This window comes from Nerophis lumbriciformis, linkage group LG01 (genome assembly GCF_033978685.3).
Source record: "Nerophis lumbriciformis linkage group LG01, RoL_Nlum_v2.1, whole genome shotgun sequence".
Lineage (NCBI taxonomy): Eukaryota > Metazoa > Chordata > Actinopteri > Syngnathiformes > Syngnathidae > Nerophis > Nerophis lumbriciformis.
The window spans coordinates 30,034,330-30,052,563 of NC_084548.2; the positions used below are offsets into that span (position 1 = coordinate 30,034,330).

At 41.2% G+C, this 18,234-nt stretch overlaps 1 protein-coding gene across 6 annotated transcripts in view; it reads left to right on the plus strand.

The window, feature by feature from the left end:
- Positions 1–11,884, plus strand: part of LOC133618558 (acid-sensing ion channel 1-like) — a 156,990-nt gene extending 145,106 nt beyond the window's left edge. For 3 of the 6 annotated variants that reach the window (XM_061979046.1, XM_061979054.1, XM_061979038.1), the window contains exons 7-10: positions 9,369–9,425; positions 9,562–9,715; positions 9,798–10,047; positions 10,126–11,884. In XM_061979046.1, the coding sequence (XP_061835030.1) occupies positions 9,369–9,425; positions 9,562–9,715; positions 9,798–10,047; positions 10,126–10,242 (578 nt within the window). In that variant the 3' untranslated portion in view covers positions 10,243–11,884. The remainder of the gene's footprint in view (positions 1–9,368; positions 9,426–9,561; positions 9,716–9,797; positions 10,048–10,125) is intronic. The other 3 variants (XM_061979064.1, XM_061979081.2, XM_061979073.1) reach the window with 2 other exon arrangements.
- The last annotated feature ends 6,350 nt before the right edge of the window (positions 11,885–18,234 follow it).

The following is an 18,234-nucleotide window of genomic DNA, read 5'->3' on the forward strand; positions in this document are numbered from 1 at the left end:
CTTAAATCTGTCACTGCGCACCTTCATCTATGATGCACACCAGGGAACGACCTTTAAATGGGGGCCTTCATTACGTAGGAGAAGCCGTGAGAGGGCGGAAAATACTGTGTTGGAAAGTTGGCGCCCTCGAGACATCTGTGTAAATGTTGCAAACAGCTCCTTTTTAAAAAGGAGGTCAATCAGGGCCAAAAGTTTTGTACCGGTACTTGAAAACATTTTCTTTAAAACTGAAAGTTCAGGTTTTGATGTTAAATGTTGAAAAATACATCAGTATATTCAAAACAAACAGAAATGAAAACCCTTTTTTTTTCAGGCTGAATATAATTTTGATTCACACCTAACGTTTTTTTTAATTAATTCCAAATTTTCATTTTTTACTGTCATATATTTTGATATTTAAACGTTCAAATTGTTCAAATTCAATGTTATTTTTTAGAGTAATTTTTTTTTTTCCCCCCAAGTTTCACATCTTTCTTTTTCAGATTCAAATCTGTTTTTTACAGGTTCAGACTTTTGGCCTTTTTTTCCAGTGGAAGTGGTGCGAGACCAATCAGCAAAAGGATAAGGGGCGTCCTTTTTACGTTGCCTTCACAGAACATAGGAACTCATTCAGTTCAAGCCAACACTTCATACAGGCTACGGCAGTGCTTTTCAACCACTGCCGCGGCACACTAGTGTGCCATGAGATACAGTCTGGTGTGCCCTGGGAGATTATGTTATTTCACTTATTTGGGTTAAAAATATTTTTTGCAAACCAGTAATTAAAGTCTGCAAATAATGTGCCGTTGTTGAGTGTCGGTACTGTCTAGAGCTCGGCAGAGTAACCGTGTAATACTCTTCCATATCAGTAGGTGGTAGCCGGTAGCTAATTGCTTTATAGATGTCGGGAACACATCGTGTGAGACAACGATGGTTTGTCGTGATCACAATATGCAGACCACAGCAGGAGGCAGCATGCAGGGGTATCTAATGCTTAAACCAAAAATAAACAAAAGGTGAGTGCCCCTAAGCAAAGGCATTGAAGCTTAGGGAAGGCTATGCAGAACAAAACTAAAACCGAACTGGCAACAAAGTAAACAAAAACAGAATGCTGGACGACAGCAAAGACTTACTGTGGAGCAAAGACGGCGTCCACAAAGTACATCCGAACATGACATGACAATCAACAATGTCCCCACAAAGAAGGATAGCAACATCTTAAATAGTCTTGATTGCTAAAACAAAGCGAGTGCGGGGAATAACGTTTAAGGAAGACATGAAACTCTTACAGGAAAACACCAACAAAACAGGAAAAGCCACCAAAATAGGAGCGCAAGACAAGAACTAAAACACTACACACAGGAAAACAGCAAAAAACTCAAAATAAGTCACGGTGTAATGTGACAGGTCGTGACAGTACACCTACGTTGAGATAAGAGCTACATTGATGCATGGTTGGTTATGGTTTGAAGTCATATCCAACAATTGCAACTTTTTACTGTCAACTGAGTTTAATTTTTTAATGATTTCTACTGGTGGTGTGCCTCTGGATTTTTTCAACACTAAAAATGTGCTTTGGCTCAAAAAAGGTTGAAAAACACTGGCCTAATGCAGCATGCGACTGTCAGAGAAAGAAGTGATGCCAGTGAGACAAGAAGGCTTATTTAAACAGTACCGATGACAAACAGCAGAAATGGCCCGACAAATTGTGCCATATTATACATGTCAACAGCCAAGCATTAAATCACGATTTTCACATCGCACCTGAGTGCAGGGCACTGTGCATGTGCATGTGCAGTGATCCACTCCCAATTGCAATGAATGATGGTGTCCGGTTCTGCTAGAGCTCTATGGTAGGTTCTTCAGCCTCTTTCTGTGGCGAGCACACAGGAGAGGAGACATTAGAGATGCGCGGTTTGCGGGCACAACCGCGGATTATCCGCGGATCGGGCGGATGAAATTTTTAAAAATTAGATTTTATCCGCGGGTCGGGTCGGGTCGGGTGGTTGAAATAAAAAAAAATTAGATTTTAAATAGATTCAGGCGGGTGGCAGTTAAACCAATTCGGAAATATATATACATAGTTAAATGTTGTTACCCACATACGAAAAACGAGCAGGCACCTGCTGCATATGCCACAACAGAAGAAAAAAAAAAAAAGAGATGGACACTTTTACGGAGCGGAGAAGGGACGCCTCGCCGGGGTCCGGGATCGAGGCCCCTTCCCCCGAGAGGGCCCCACCGGGAGCCGTAGCTGAGGCGATCCGCGAGAAGGGCCCGACGCACGTCCAGGGTCACCACCGCGCCCACTGCACCGACACCCCGCCTCGTCCGCCTTCGCCGCGGCCGGCGTCACGCGCAGCAGGTAAGCAGCTTACCTGCCTGCCACCCCCGTGGCCGGGGGCTCGTAACAGGGGTCACTCCGCGCGCTCCGCCCGCGCAGCTTACCTGCCCGCCACCCCTGTTGCCGGGGGCGCGTAACAGGGGTCACTCCGCGCGCAGTGCGCTCACGAAAGGGGTGGGGCTCACCCTGGTTGATATAGACAGCAGCTAGGACGGTGGCCATGGAAGTTGGAACCCGCTAAGGAGTGTGTAACAACCCACCTGCCGAATCAACTAGCCCTGACAATGGATGGCGCTGGAGCGTCGGGCCCATATACCCGGCCGTCGCCGGCAGCGAGACGCGCTTGGAGGTGCGCTCAGCGCGGTTCCCATATGATTGCGCACTGGTGTGCGTCTGGGTCGTGACAGCGTGGCACGCGAATGTCTGTGCTGCATTGGATCAGTCTCCTTTCTTTAACAGGCAAAAGCTTTATAACCTCACTAATGCCTTGCATCGTCTATATTAGATATATAACAACGGGCGGGTGCGGGCGGATGCGGTTCTGATCAAATGTTAGATCGGGTGGATTGCGGATGGTTGACGACTTTCTGATGCAGTTGCGGATGAAATAATTGCCTATCCGCGCATCTCTAGGAGACATGTTCACAATGAAAGGTTGTTTTGTGAACATGCCAAGTTTTCTAGCTAGCAACGTTCGCTATGGTAATTGTTATGGTATTAGTTTATTTGTTGCCACTAGCTTAATTATTCCAGCAGGGGTCACTGTAGTTTGTGCACACTGCTTTCAGTTGTGCTGTTGTTGGAAATAATTGTGTTTTTTTGTTGTGTTTACTGTACATTTTTATTAAGGTGGTCCCATATCCCCATGCTTTAACAGTAAAATCATTATTTAGTTTTTATTTTCCCGAGCCTAAAGAACGTTGTGCCAATTTAATAATATACATAACAATACACAAAACTTTTAAGAATTGAATGTATATACATGTATTAAAGTGTAAATAAAATTAGAATAAAAATGAGGAAAATAAAAAAAAGGCAGGTTGCACCCTGATTTATCTACTAAGTACTGTAATGTATGTCTCACGTTTATATATTGTTAGTATAGGTATTATTACAATATCCATCCATCTATCCATTTTCTACCGCTTATCCCTTTCGGGGTCGCGGGGGGTGCTGGAGCCTATCTCAGCTACAATCGGGGAACTTTTTTTTGTGTATGGAAAATAAGTTTTCATTGTGTTTTGTGAAGGGCTGAATAAAATCTTTTGTCAGCATCACAAATGCTCCCTGCTTCCTGGTCTTCTCCATCCCACACAGCAACACCTTGAAACACAAGAACGACGGAGGAACATCAAGCACACCACAGAGCACAAGGGTTACACATTGTAATATCATACATCACGTTTCCACTTTCTCATTACATACAACATGTCCAAAAAGGAACAGGAGGAAGCAGAGTTGTCTTAATCCTACCCCTATTCGTTTCATAGCCATTTCTAACCCATTTGTCTGTACTCAATTTGTAGGTGAATTAATAAATACATAAATAGACAAATGAGTAAGTAAATATTGCATATTATATAGTTATGATTCACATTAAGGTTCAATATGTTTAACCTTCATCCTTGGACTTTGTAAACACTTTGAGTTTGGACAGTTTCTTAAAGTGGATCATATTAGTACTTTGTTTATTAATCCATTCCATAATTACATTCCACATACTGATATGCTAAAGGTTTTAAACGTTGTACAAGCATGCAAATGTTTTAGATTACATTTTTCTCTAAGGTTATATTTATTTTTTGTTGAAAAGAATTGTTGTGCATCCTGGGGTGGCAGCTTATAGTTTGCTTTGTACATAATTTTAGCTGTTTGCAATATTCTGGAATCAATACATGAAGGGTTTGAATGTTCTCTATACATTATGTATTATTGTAACCAGTGTTGGGTTAGTTACTGAAAACCAGTAACTAGTTACAGTTACTAGTTACTTTATTTCAAAAGTAACTTAGTTACTAACTCAGTTACTTACACCAAAAAGTAATGCGTTACTGTGAAAAGTAACTATTTAGTTACTTCTTCTACTTTTTGTTTTTAAAGCTCCCATTAATGCCCTTTTAGCCTTCATTTCAGTACTGTTATTGCACTGGAGAATAATATAATCTGTTGATCAACTTGACATGCATTTGCATCACTGAACTCTGCTAAGCAATGTGCTCTACATACAACACACAAAGACAAAGATATGTTTCAAAGGGCCAATTTATTTCAGGCCAGAACAAATTGACAAAACTATTTTAAATAGCTGCAACATAACATACATAAGTAACAAACAGCATAATAACACTAACACTAACCACGTTAAACCCAGATTCCAAACTAACAAAGGTCTTAACTCATTCTCTTTCTATGCCACTTCAATATGGAATCCACTCCCAACAGGTGTAAAATAAAGGGCATCTCTATCCTCCTTCAGAACCGCACTAAAAGAACACCTCCAGGCAACTACAACCCTAAACTAACACCCTCCCTTCCACATAATACCTCTTCGGATTGTAAATAATCAAATGTAGACATTTTTTCTTATACTTTCTGATCTCTCTCTGTGTCCACTACTTGCTATACATATCCTACCAAGTCAGTCCTACACTGTTTCAATGTCCATTTCTCTGATGATGCAATTGTTGATGCTGATTGTTGATGACAGAAGTGTTGATACCAACCAAACCTACCCCCCCCCCCCCCCCCCCCCCCGCCTCCCCCGGATTGTAAATAATTCAATGTATATACCCTGATGATTATCTTGTGTGATAACTGTATTATGATGTTAGTATATATTTGATAGTATATATCTGTATCATGAATCAGTGGACCCCGACTTAAGCAAGTTGTAAAACTTATTGGGGTGTTACCATTTAGTGGTCAATTGTTCAGAATATGTACTGTACTATGCAACCTACTAATAAAAGTTGCAATCAATCAATCAACAACATAGCTGTAAAGCTGGCTTCACCTAAGGAAGGAACACGTGACATACACAGAGCCTAACCAGGCAGATTTGAATTGTTGTTTTGGGCAGTAGACGGGATCTTTGATCCAAGACACAACTTACATTTAACTAAAATGTTATTTTCTTTGTGCTCGACAAAATAAAAGAAGTGAGAATATCTCATACTTGCCAACGCTCCCGAATTTCAGTGCCTCTCCCTGGAACAACCATTCTCCCAAATTTCCAGCCGGACTTAAGGCACGCCCCTCCAGGTCCGTGCGGATCTGAGTGGGGACAGCCTGTCGTCACGTCCGCTTAGCCAACCAAAAAGTAACCACAGAACACTATACCGTATAGTCGTATAGTGTTCTGTGGTTACTTTTTTGTTGGCCAACGGTTTACGTTGTATTGCGCACCCCCCTCCCCTCCCCTCCCCTCACCCAGACACACACACACACACACACAGAGCGCGCAGAGGAAGAATCAGAAGCATGTCATTGCTTCGCTGCCATAAAACACGATCAGATCCTCAGTTTCGAGCCGATACTACATAAAAAATAATGTAAAATAACGCAGTAACGCATCATGTAGTAACGGTAACTGAGTTACTGAATATAAAAAATAACGCGTTAGATTACTAGTTACCGCCGAAACTAACGGCGTTACAGTAACGTTACAGTACTTTGTAACGCGTTAGTCCCAACACTGATTGTAACTGACCTATTTTGTAACACAGTTAGTGAATGAAGTGTGCTTTTGTAATTAGTTCCCCATATTTATACACAATAACTCAGATACGGTAACACAAGCAAGCAGCAGAGAATATGGAGGGATTTTTGGTTGAAAACATAATATTCCGATTTATTAATGGTAAACAAACCCGCAGCCAGGCTCTGGCTATGCTTGTTGACTACTTCCAATCCCCAGCACTAATACTACTAGTGAGTACATATCACAAATGGATGTCAAGTTGCTAACGTTAGCACGTGCTTCATTTCCAGCTTTGCCAGATCACTTAGAAACATTGCACGTTGACAAAAAACGACCTTTCATTTTGAACATTTGTCTCTGTCTGTGCGAGCTCGCGTAAGGTGCAATGCAAAAATATAATGCTTGGCTGTTGATTTGCATAATATGGCACAATTTGTCGGGCCATTTCTGCCATTTGTTTGAATAAGTCTTCACGTCTCACTGGCATCACTTCTTTCTCCGACAACGTAGAAGTGGTGCTGATTGGTCTTCCACCACTTCTACGGAAAAAAAAATGTCATCTGAAAAAGAAAGATGTGAAACTTGAAAAAAAAAATTTTATCTGAAAAATTTGAAAGCTCAAATATCAAAAATATATGAAAGTGAAAAATGAAAATAAAGAATTAATTTAAAGAATGTTAAGTGTGAATCATAATTTTATTCCACCTGATTTATTTTTATTTTGAATACACTGATGTATTTTTCAACATCCAAAAACCATAACCTTTAATTTCAAAGTAATTTTATTCAAGTGCAAAACTTTCTGTCAGAGTTTGTTGGTGACGAACCCCAAGATGCAGAGATGACGGCAGGCATTGAGCGAGAAAACATGATTTAATTAAACACTATGGCAAAAAAACAAAACAAAAGGGTAACAACAAAAGGCGCGCACAAGGCGGAGAACAAACTTGGCTACGAACTAAAATAGCAAAAATGCTAACTGTGGACAAGAAACAAAAACACTTACTGTGACACGAAGGAACTATGACATGAGCAGAGTGAACAAAAGTAGACAGAGCTACAACGACAGGTAGTAGTGACAACAAGTATTAGCGACAATGACAATAATCCAGCAGTGACTGGAGGGTAAGGCAGGTATAAATAGCAGCTGGCTGATTGACACCAGGTGCGGCCAGGTGCCAATCAGCCACAGCTGAGTGGACACAGCACTTAGGGAGAGAAACAGGAAACAGAACCAAAACAAGAGCGCTGACAGGAAATACTACACACAGAGGAAAAACTAAAACACAACCAAACTGTCAGGGGCAAGCCTGACACCTTCGGCCGTGATTTAGCTTCATACTATAAGTACTTTCTCTCGGAGGCCTCTGAGAGGTGAAACGTTATATTGCACTTTAAGTTTGGATGCAGTGAACACCACATGTAATAAAATGAAAAAATAAACTTCTGGAAAACTATCAAATCTATTCTACACTTCAATTGAGACACCTGGAAACACCCATTGAGAGGAAGATATAAGGAACATAATGTCTCTCTGAATTAACAATCAAAATGTACATCCTTGTGATGTGTATTTCTGGTCTTGTCACCCCCTCCCGGGCAGAAGGGCAACACGGCAGTGCGGCTGGATCAAAAGAGACGTCGGAGACGTTTTGCTGAACAAAAAGTTGCTTTATTACAAGCGAGCGTCATTATACAGGACTGCAGTACCTGGATGAGGTCAAGTCAAAAAATGAGGCACTCCTAACTTGGAGGAGCCGAACCACCGTTTTATATTCCTTCTTTCTCTGTCTGGGTGTGTGTTCATTCTGGAGAGTACAACCTGACCATGTCAGGAGATGTTCATGTTTAAGTGACCGGAAAACAATCTCTATATAACTTAAATGTTGACGTGAAGATAGACATGGAGTCTCTCCTCCAGGATAGAGCTATCACTTTTGCAGTCCGAAGTCTGAATTTATTGCCTCTTCTCGTGAGAGAGTTAACCCAGTCCACATACGAATGTCCAACTAAGGCTCCTTAATTTATTATGGGCTCAACCATTATTTACTCAAACCTGGTGGTTCGCTTTCTCCATATAAACATTCACCATATGTAGAACATAATATGAGTTAATGAATTCACTTCAGTTGTCTTGTGAGTGCGACCGTAGCAGAACAGGACCGCACGTATATTGTCCGTGTTTGGATATCATGGTACTAACAAACGTTTAATGCATCTGGGCCGTGATCTTTGAACTATGTGACTATTCAGTCGAAAATACATATATAATGTAGCGTCTATCAATTGATTCCAGTGATTTATTTAATAGTTAATATCAAACCGTCACGCTCCCCCGCCCAAACACACACACACTAGGGATCGATCGAGTATATCAGCACCGATATTTGGCATTTTGACGTATATCGATATCAGCCTTTTTTATCGTATCGGCAGATGCTTTATTATTTATAACTACAACAGAAATACATGAGCAGATTCAATATATACATATATGGTACCAGTATTTAGTAATAAAAATTAAACAAAAATAGTGATAAGAGAGAGTATGTTAGGAGTAATAACCAATGCTCCCTTCTGCTAAGCTGCGCTGCCGTGCTTAGACGGCCCAGCTGTTTACTGATTTATGCTATTCATGTTTAGCTACATTTTACTGCAAATATATATCGGCTCCAAATATCGGTTATCGGCCCCTATGCCTACTAATAATCGGTATCGGCTCTGAAAAAACATATTGGTTGATCTCTAACACACACAAATAGCAGTCAACTAAGCCTCTTTTAAAATGTCACAGTTTCACAAACATGTGTACTAAACAGAACTCTTAACATCACACATAACATGAAATTGGTTATAATAACAAGTGAACAAAGTTTGATCTACGGATTCAGCCAGGAAATAGAAGCTTTTGTCGCGTGCATACACACTACATCACCATGACAACACATGTACATTCACGAGACAAGCACTGTCTGGATTGATACGGCCTTTTCAAATTTAAAGTGTTATTTTTTTCATGGATTTCAATGATATTCACAAGTGTTCGTAAAACTCCATGCTTTTCACACAACCAAGAAAAAAAAAGGTCTCACGGCAAAGTACCCCTCATTAGTAATGAGCCCCCCTTCTTTCACGACTTAAACGCAGACTGAATGGGAGAATACAAATAAGACGTGTCACAAAAGTGCGTAAAAAAGATACTTAGATGCAAATGTGAGAATATGTCCCAAAGTGCTTATAGACTAGCAGACTATATCACTGCACCTAAACCACTGATACTGAGCCCTATTGCCTAATTGCATTTATGAGAAGCCAGTCAAAGACCTGATGTGTGTTGCTTTGCAGGCGACGCACCCTACTGCACCCCTGAGCTGTACAAAGAATGTGCTGACCCTGCTCTTGGTAAGAAAGAGGCTTTATTCAACTCTGGAAGTTTACAGAGAAAATACAGTATGTTACTGTAATGTATAACGTTATGCTTCATAGAATAAATCTCTGGTCTGAAGCAGACTGATTTGAATGACATTTTGCCCTCCAGACTTCCTGGTGCAGAAAGACAATGATTTCTGCGTGTGCGAGACACCATGCAACATGACCAGATACAGCAAAGAACTGTCCTTTGTAAAAATCCCCAGCAAGGCATCTGCTAAATATCTTGCAAAGAAATATAATAAATCTGAGCAGTACATTAAGTAAGTACCAAGTACAACTTTTAAAAGAAGGCCTGGAACTACAAATACTGTAATGAGTGTTAACGATTCTTTGGCAATGCAGGGAAAACATTTTAGTGTTGGACATCTTTTTTGAGGCTCTCAACTATGAAACTATTGAACAAAAGAAGGCTTATGAAGTGGCTGGACTTTTAGGTATGACATCACATGTTTGCAATATGACAACAACTTTTTTAAACCTTGGTTCAATTAACCTTTGCGCTTTGATTCCAGGTGATATTGGTGGACAAATGGGGCTTTTTATTGGTGCCAGCATACTCACCATTCTGGAGATATTTGATTATCTTTATGAGGTGAGACAACATTGGTCAAGAAATTAAATCAACTTCTTTGTTTAGTTATTGATTATTCCGTCTGTTTTATCCCCTCAGGTGATAAAGTACAAGCTGTGTCGCTGCTCTGATAAGAAGCATAAACATAACAACAACGATCAGGGTACTGTGCTGAGCCTTGATGATGTCAAGTGTCACGTCAGTAACTTTCATTAGGAGAGTTTCAGAGAGGGTCCTTGGACTTTGTTTCGTGCTGAATGCCAACAGACAAAGTGTCTCAACTGTGCCTGACCTTGTGGCTGAAGCCAAGAAAAAGCCACTTGGATGAATAGTAAATGGGCTGTATTTATAAAGCGCTTTACTATATCTGGAATGATACCCAAAGCGCTGTACATTATACATCACATTCACCCATTCGTTCACACACTGATGACGGACGCTGCCATGCAAGGCACTTACCACCACCCATCAGGAGCAAGGGTGAAGTTTCTTGTCCAAGGACACAATGGCCTTGAATAAGATGGTGATAATTTTCCAGTCTGTACACAGCTCTTTGATACATACAGTAGCAACAGGGATGATAACATATGGGCATGAAGTCAAATGAAGTTCTGATGTGTTGGCTAAATCAGCATCCAATGATTTTGATGGTTCGATTTTGTGGTCCGTGTAAAAATGGTGATTTGCGTGTCAGTTTTATCAACTTTTCAACTCATTCTTATTTTTATTTTTAATGCCATCCAGGACTAAAATGGGGGTATTTCCTTGTTAAACCCCTGACAAAAGCATGACAGTATATTGTTCTACCTCATCATGCAGGTTGGCTAAGAGCGAAAGTGACTGTATGAACAAAGCAAAACTGAGCAAAACAGGCAAATGTCATCTATTGAAAAGAAAATGCGACTTTGTGGCTTACTTTTCAAATGCAGAGCAGCAGTTGTAGACGTTTACAGGGAGAACCTTTGATAACTAAGAAGTAGAAAAAGCTTTTGTGTTATCGCAAAGACTGATTTTCATCCAATGGCAATTCAAAATGTCTACGGAAAATGCCATGACATGCTAATGCATAGAACAATGTATAATAGCCTTCAATTTTCCTTCAGTGTTTACAATTGTTTTAATGAAAAACTAAGGATTGCCTGGCAAGACAACCTGTGAACATTTTCTTTTGTCAAGGGCATCGTATATCTAATCTGAGAGGATGGTGCAGGATCCAAAGTATGTATTGCATCCTCTAAAACTGGGTCAGGCCCAGACAATGATTGATTTTGGACCCATCCTGCACCATCCTCTCAGACTACAGCTGTCCTACTTAAGTCTGTGAGCATGAATGAACTGATGTGCTTGAATGACAAGCGAAAATGTATTATTAGACAATCTAAACAGTCCGGTTGTGATTGATTCAATGCCCTAAAAACAATTTTAAGAAATTGTTTTCAGCCTGAATCAATTAAAATTTTGATTTAAATTTTTGATTGTCTCTTTTTCTAGGGCTCAAGTTGCATGTAGCACTGTGCCGCAGCCTAAAATGTGATTCATAGATGAATACTTAACCTGCATATATTGTACATAGAGTTTGTATGCTGGTAGCATCTGTTTATTTTTATGTGTGCAACAACAAAAAGGTTTTACAATGTTAGTGCCAACGGGAGACCCACTAGTTGTTTTCAGCAGTGCCTGTCTGATAGTGTCTCAGTGGTTTGTGTTAACAAATGTATAACCCACTTGTATAATTCTGTTATGTATAATGTCTGTGTATGTATTTTCATTCATGCTCATTGAGCTCAGTTCTAAGCTCCAATAAAAAACAGAACCAACTACATTAGCTGACATTAAAATATAAACACTGCAGTTGCTATGGAAAACATACTTGCCAACCCTCCCGATTTTCCCGGGAGACTCCCGAATTTCAGTGCCTCTCCCGAAAACCTCCCGGGACAAATTTTCTCCCGATTTCCAGCCGGAGCTGGAGGCCACGCCCCCTCCATCTCCATGCGGACCAGGAAGATACAGCAATGGCGATGCCGACGACGAGTAAGATGAAGAAATACGCTTGTAAGTTCCAAAACGAATGGAAACAAGAATTTCAGTTTATCCAGGGCAGTTCGAAGGGGAAGGGGTATGTTGCCTGGAAATTTTGTAGAACAGACTTCTCCATTGAACACGGTAGCTGAACGGATATACTCACTCATGAACGGTCAGCGAAGCACAAAGCGTCGGCAGCACCGGTCCCAGCCCAGTATTATGGGCCACCTCGCTAAATGGAGACCCGAGGGTGTCACATATGCCGAGACAAAGATGGCTATGCTGATAGCTGGAAGCAACATCCCGTTCTCATTTGCGGGTGTCTTCAACAAATCCGTGAAGGATATGTTCCCGGATTCGGAGAGTTTGGTGGTAGTGGGGGTGTATATTGTAGCGTCCCGGAAGAGTTAGTGCTGCAAGGGGTTCTGGGTATTTTTTCTGTTGTGTTACAGTGCGGATGTTCTCCCGAAATGTGTTTGTCATTCTTGTTTGCTGTGGGTTCACAGTGTGGCGCATATTTGTAACAGTGTTAAAGTTGTTCAGATGTGACCTGTATGGCTGTTGATCAAGTATGCCTTGCATTCACTTGTGTGTGTGTTGTGTGTGTGTGTGTAAAAGCCGCATATATCATGTGACTGTGTCGGCACGCTGTTAGTATGGAGGAAAAGCAGATGTGATGACAGGTTGTAGAGGACTCTAAAGGCAGTGCCTATAAGGCACGCCCCCAATATTGTTGTCCGGGTGGAAATCGGGATAAATTCGGGAGAATGGTTGCCCCGGGAGATTTTCGGAAGGGGCACTGAAATTCGGGAGTCTCCCGGGAAAATCGGGAGGGTTGGCAAGTATGCATTTGGGAGACAAATTATTTTATTGGAAATGTTTTGCCTTGAAGGAGTTCCGATAAAGTTAATGTTCAAAACTTAAAGAGGCTGTTTGCAACATTTACACAGATGCCTAGAGGGCGCCAACTTTCCAATGTATTTTATACATTATATTTCGCCCTCACGGCTTCTACCTAATGATGTAATTACGTACGTACATAACGTAACACAACCACGGGCATTAGCTTTAGGTGTTGTTAGCTAATAATTGCCATTCTGGATAGCTAGCGTTAGATGTCATTGAATATATATTCTATCATAACAATAACATCAATGCAAATTGTTCTTTGCTTCTCTTGGACTGCTTTTGTATGTGTGCACGCGCTCCCTGTACATACGTGTTGACGAGACAGGATGAGTGACAGACGTAAACACCAATCATTGTATTCGGTATGGGAATTGTTTTTTTACATAACCTTTGTAATTGTGCAAAATACAGACAATAGTCAAAAAATGTGTTATGTTAAACCACAAATGGTAACATAAGCTAGTCAGTGGTGTTCTTTTTTATTAATTTTTTTGTACTTTGCACACTCTTTATTAGCCAGTAGAATTGTAGTTTTTTATTTTATTTTTATTTTTTAATACTATAAAAATACAATTCCAATTCCAAAACCAAACCCGGACCAGCAACATTCAGAATAGCATTCAACAGAGCAATTGAGAGGAGACACAAACATGACACAAAACAATCCAAAAGTAGTCAAACAAAAATTAATAATATCAACAACAGTATCAATATTAATAAGAATTCCAACATAGCGGTGATTAGGAGTCCCTCATTTACATTATCATCACGGCCATTTATAAAAATAAAAATAACATTTAAAAGATTAACAATAGTGTCACAGTGGCTTACACTTGCATCACATCTCATAAGCTTGACAACACACTGTGTCCAATATTTTCCACAAAGATTAAAAAAAGTCATATTTTTAGGTTCATTTAATAGTTAAACAAATGTAAATAATAGATCCCGTATTCCAATATATGACTCATTATTTTCTAAACTAAATGATGTTTTTTTTACTGATATCATCTTCATAGCTTGTGTGTACCAGTCAGTATGAGTTGGACTATCAACATCTATCCATTTTTTTTAATAATGCCCTTATTGTTCTGATGCATATTGAAAGAAATGCATTTTTACCCTTTGATGACACTTTACTAAATTAATGCAGATCACCAAGAATACAAGTTTGCAGTGTCATTGGGATGTTTGTATTTAGGATTGTGATTGCTTCTTTTGTTGTTTTCAACCAAAACTCTTTTATTCTCTGTCATTCCCACAATAAGTGAACAAGAGTTCCCTCAGCTGCCCAACACTTCATACATAATTTGCCATCTACTGCACCAATTTTAAACAGCTGAGAAGCTGTAAAATACAATCTATTCAAGATCTTAAATTGACTGAGCTTTATTGAAATGCTTCTAAAGGGTTTATTGGCATTTTCCAAATATCATTCCATGATATGTCTCTTTCATCTGAAATGTTTAAGTCGATCATCCATTTCCGAACACAAGCACTATTTGCATTTCTAGTATGATATTAATTTATTATTCCATAAAATCTTTTCATTAATTTCTTAATTGTATATTGATTAAAAAGTGGATCTTCCAGTTGATAGCTATTAAAAGACATACTTTCAGAGGATATGCATTTCTTTACAGCGTGTTTTAAAGAGATAAAATTGAAAAAATATTTCTGGGTATATTGTATTGATCAACTAATTCATTGAACGGTTTAAAGGAGTTTATATTAATAATATGATGAGGTTTAGTAATACCTCTGTCTTTCCATGTTGTCCATTTTGTCATTGTCGGTGGTGTTATTGCTATATTTTTGTTTAAAAAAAAATGTTACTGTAAAGAAGTTGCAAGCAACACTTTTAACTTTTTAGGAAATGTTGAGCGTTTTTTATGTCATTATGAGTTCTTTTTTAGTTTGTGAAAGAGTGGATTCATGGAGCATGGGGACACAGCCTGAACTTCTCAAGTCATCGCAGGAGGTTTTTTTTACTCATGCGGGGCTAACAAAATCATAGACTAATTTATTATCTGGACATGAAAGCAAAATAAGACGCTACAGTAATTGATGCCCATAATCCTGCTTAGCTGCCTCACTTACTCTTACTCTGTTTATTAAAACCCTGGCGGATGTTTGCTTTACTTGAGCTGAATAGAGGCAAATATTTGCACTAATAAAAGCTCTTCAGAAGAGCTGTATTAGACATTTTACATCTAAATGAATAAGATGTGTTGCTTCTTCAAATGTATTTTTTTCATATTGATTTTAGGGGAAACTGCAAAGTCATAAGACTTATTTTCGTAACCTTAGCGTTTTTTTTCCTTCAAACCACAGAACAGCAGACTGCTGAATGTGTACTAAACAGCTCCTTCAAGAGTCTCTTGTCTTGTTCTAAGACTTACACAACAAGGTTCTCTTTTATTGGAGTCTTGCAGACAGAAGTGAGGTCTGGCACAGTGAGTTATGTTTGAAACTTGGTAATGTGTGAAAGTAATATACAGCACATTTTCTATTGATTGGATAACTATTCTGATCCCTTGTTTTGAATTACTTTCATCCAGCTATTGGGGAGAATATCATTAAAATGTAGAGAAATCCATCCATCCATCCATCTTCTTCCGCTTATCCGAGCTCGGGTCGCGGGGGCAGCAGCCTAAGCAGGGAAGCCCAGACTTCCCTCTCCCCAGCCACTTCGTCCAGCTCCTCCCGGGGGATCCCGAGGCGTTCCCAGGCCAGCCGGGAGACATAGTCTTCCCAACGTGTCCTGGGTCTTCCCCGTGGCCTCCTACCGGTCGGACATGCCCTAAACACCTCCTTAGGGAGGCGCTCGGGTGGCATCCTGACCAGATGCCCGAACCACCTCATCTGGCTCCTCTCGATGTGGAGGAGCAGCGGCTTTACTTTGAGCTCCCCCCGGATGACAGAGCTTCTCACCCTATCTCTAAGGGAGAGCCCCGCCACCCGGCGGAGGAAACTCATTTCGGCCGCTTGTACCCGTGATCTTGTCCTTTCGGTCATAACCCAAAGCTCATGACCATAGGTGAGGATGGGAACGTAGATCGACCGGTAAATTGAGAGCTTTGCCTTCCGGCTCAGCTCCTTCTTCACCACAACGGATCGATACAGCGTCCGCATTACTGAAGACGCCGCACCGATCCGCCTGTCGATCTCACGATCCACTCTTCCCTCACTCGTGAACAAGACTCCAAGGTACTTGAACTCCTCCACTTGGGGCAAGATCTCCTCCCCAACCCGGAGATGGCACTCCACCCTTTTCCGGGCGAGAACCATGGACTCGGACTTGGAGGTGCTGATTCTCATCCCAGTCGCTTCACACTCAGCTGCGAACCGATCCAGTGAGAGCTGAAGATCCTGGCCAGATGAAGCCATCAGGACCAAATCATCTGCAAAAAGCAGAGACCTAATCCTGCAGCCACCAAACCGGATCCCCTCAACGCCTTGACTGCGCCTAGAAATTCTGTCCATAAAAGTTATGAACAGAATCGGTGACAAAGGGCAGCCTTGGCGGAGTCCAACCCTCACCGGAAACGTGTCCGACTTACTGCCGGCAATGCGAACCAAGCTCTGACACTGATCATACAGGGAGCGGACCGCCACAATCAGACAGTCCGAAACCCCATACTCTCTGAGCACTCCCCACAGGACTTCCCGAGGGACACGGTCGAATGCCTTCTCCAAGTCCACAAAGCACATGTAGACTGGTTGGGCAAACTCCCATGCACCCTCAAGGACCCTGCCGAGAGTATAGAGCTGGTCCACAGTTCCACGACCAGGACGAAAACCACACTGTTCCTCCTGAATCCGAGGTTCGACTATCCGGCGTAGCCTCCTCTCCAGTACACCTGAATAGACCTTACCGGGAAGGCTGAGGAGTGTGATCCCACGATAGTTAGAACACACCCTCCGGTTCCCCTTTTTAAAGAGAGGAACCACCACCCCGGTCTGCCAATCCAGAGGTACTGCCCCCGATGTCCACGCGATGCTGCAGAGTCTTGTCAACCAAGACAGCCCTACAGCATCCAGAGCCTTAAGGAACTCCGGGCGGATCTCATCCACCCCCGGGGCCTTGCCACCGAGGGGCTTTTTAACTACCTCAGCAACCTCAGCCCCAGAAATAGGAGAGCCCACCACAGATTCCTCAGGCACTGCTTCCTCATAGGAAGACGTGTTGGTGGATGTACAAGCTAAAATAGGAGGCACACTTAGAATTATTTGATTCCATGCTGATTTTGTAAGTTTACCCTCTTTTAAGAGAGAAACAGAATACACAAAAATAATAAATAAACATAACTATGTGGTCAGATGAGACCAAAATAAATATATTTGGCATCAATTTGAAGCACTGTGTTTGAAGGCAGAGAAATGCTGAATATGACCCCAACAATATCATTATCAATCTGTTTCTTTGCTAGAAACACAGTAAGATGTCATCGTATTGTGGGGCTGCTGAATGGTTCCATGGACCAGAATTTAAATGAGAATCTCTTGGCCTCAGCCAGAACATTGAAGATGGGTCTTCTAGTGTAACAATGACCCAAAGCGCACCATCAGGCACTTCCTTTGCGAGCCGACCCAGTCACATAATATCTACGGCTTTGCACACACGCAAGTAAATGCAATGCATACTTGGTCAACAGCCAAACAGGTCACACTGAGGGTGGCCGTATAAACAACTTTAACACTGTTACAAATATGCGCCACACTGTGAACCCACACCAAACAAGAATGACAAACACATTTCGGGAGAACATCCACACCGTAACACAACATAAACACAACAGAACAAATACCCAGAACCCCTTGCAGCACTAACCCTTCCGGGACGCTACATTATACACCCCCTGCTACCCCCCCCCCCCCCCCCCCCACTTGAACCCCGCCCACCTCAACCTCCTCATGCTCGCTCAGGGAGAGCATGTCCCAAATTCCAAGCTGCTGTTTTGAGGCATGTTAAAAAAAATAATGCACTTTGTGACTTCAATAATAAATATGGCAGTGCCATGTTGGCATTTTTTTCCATAACTTGAGTTGGCTTATTTTGGAAAACCTTGTTACATTGTTTAATGCATCCAGCGGGGCATCACAACAGAAGTAGGCATAATAATGTGTTAATTCCACGACTGTATATATAGGTATCGGTTGATATTGGAATTGGTAATTAAGAGTTGGACAATATCGGAATATCGGATATCGGCAAAAAAGCCATTATCGGACATCTCTAGTATAAACTGTAGTTCAAACCCGTTGTTTAAA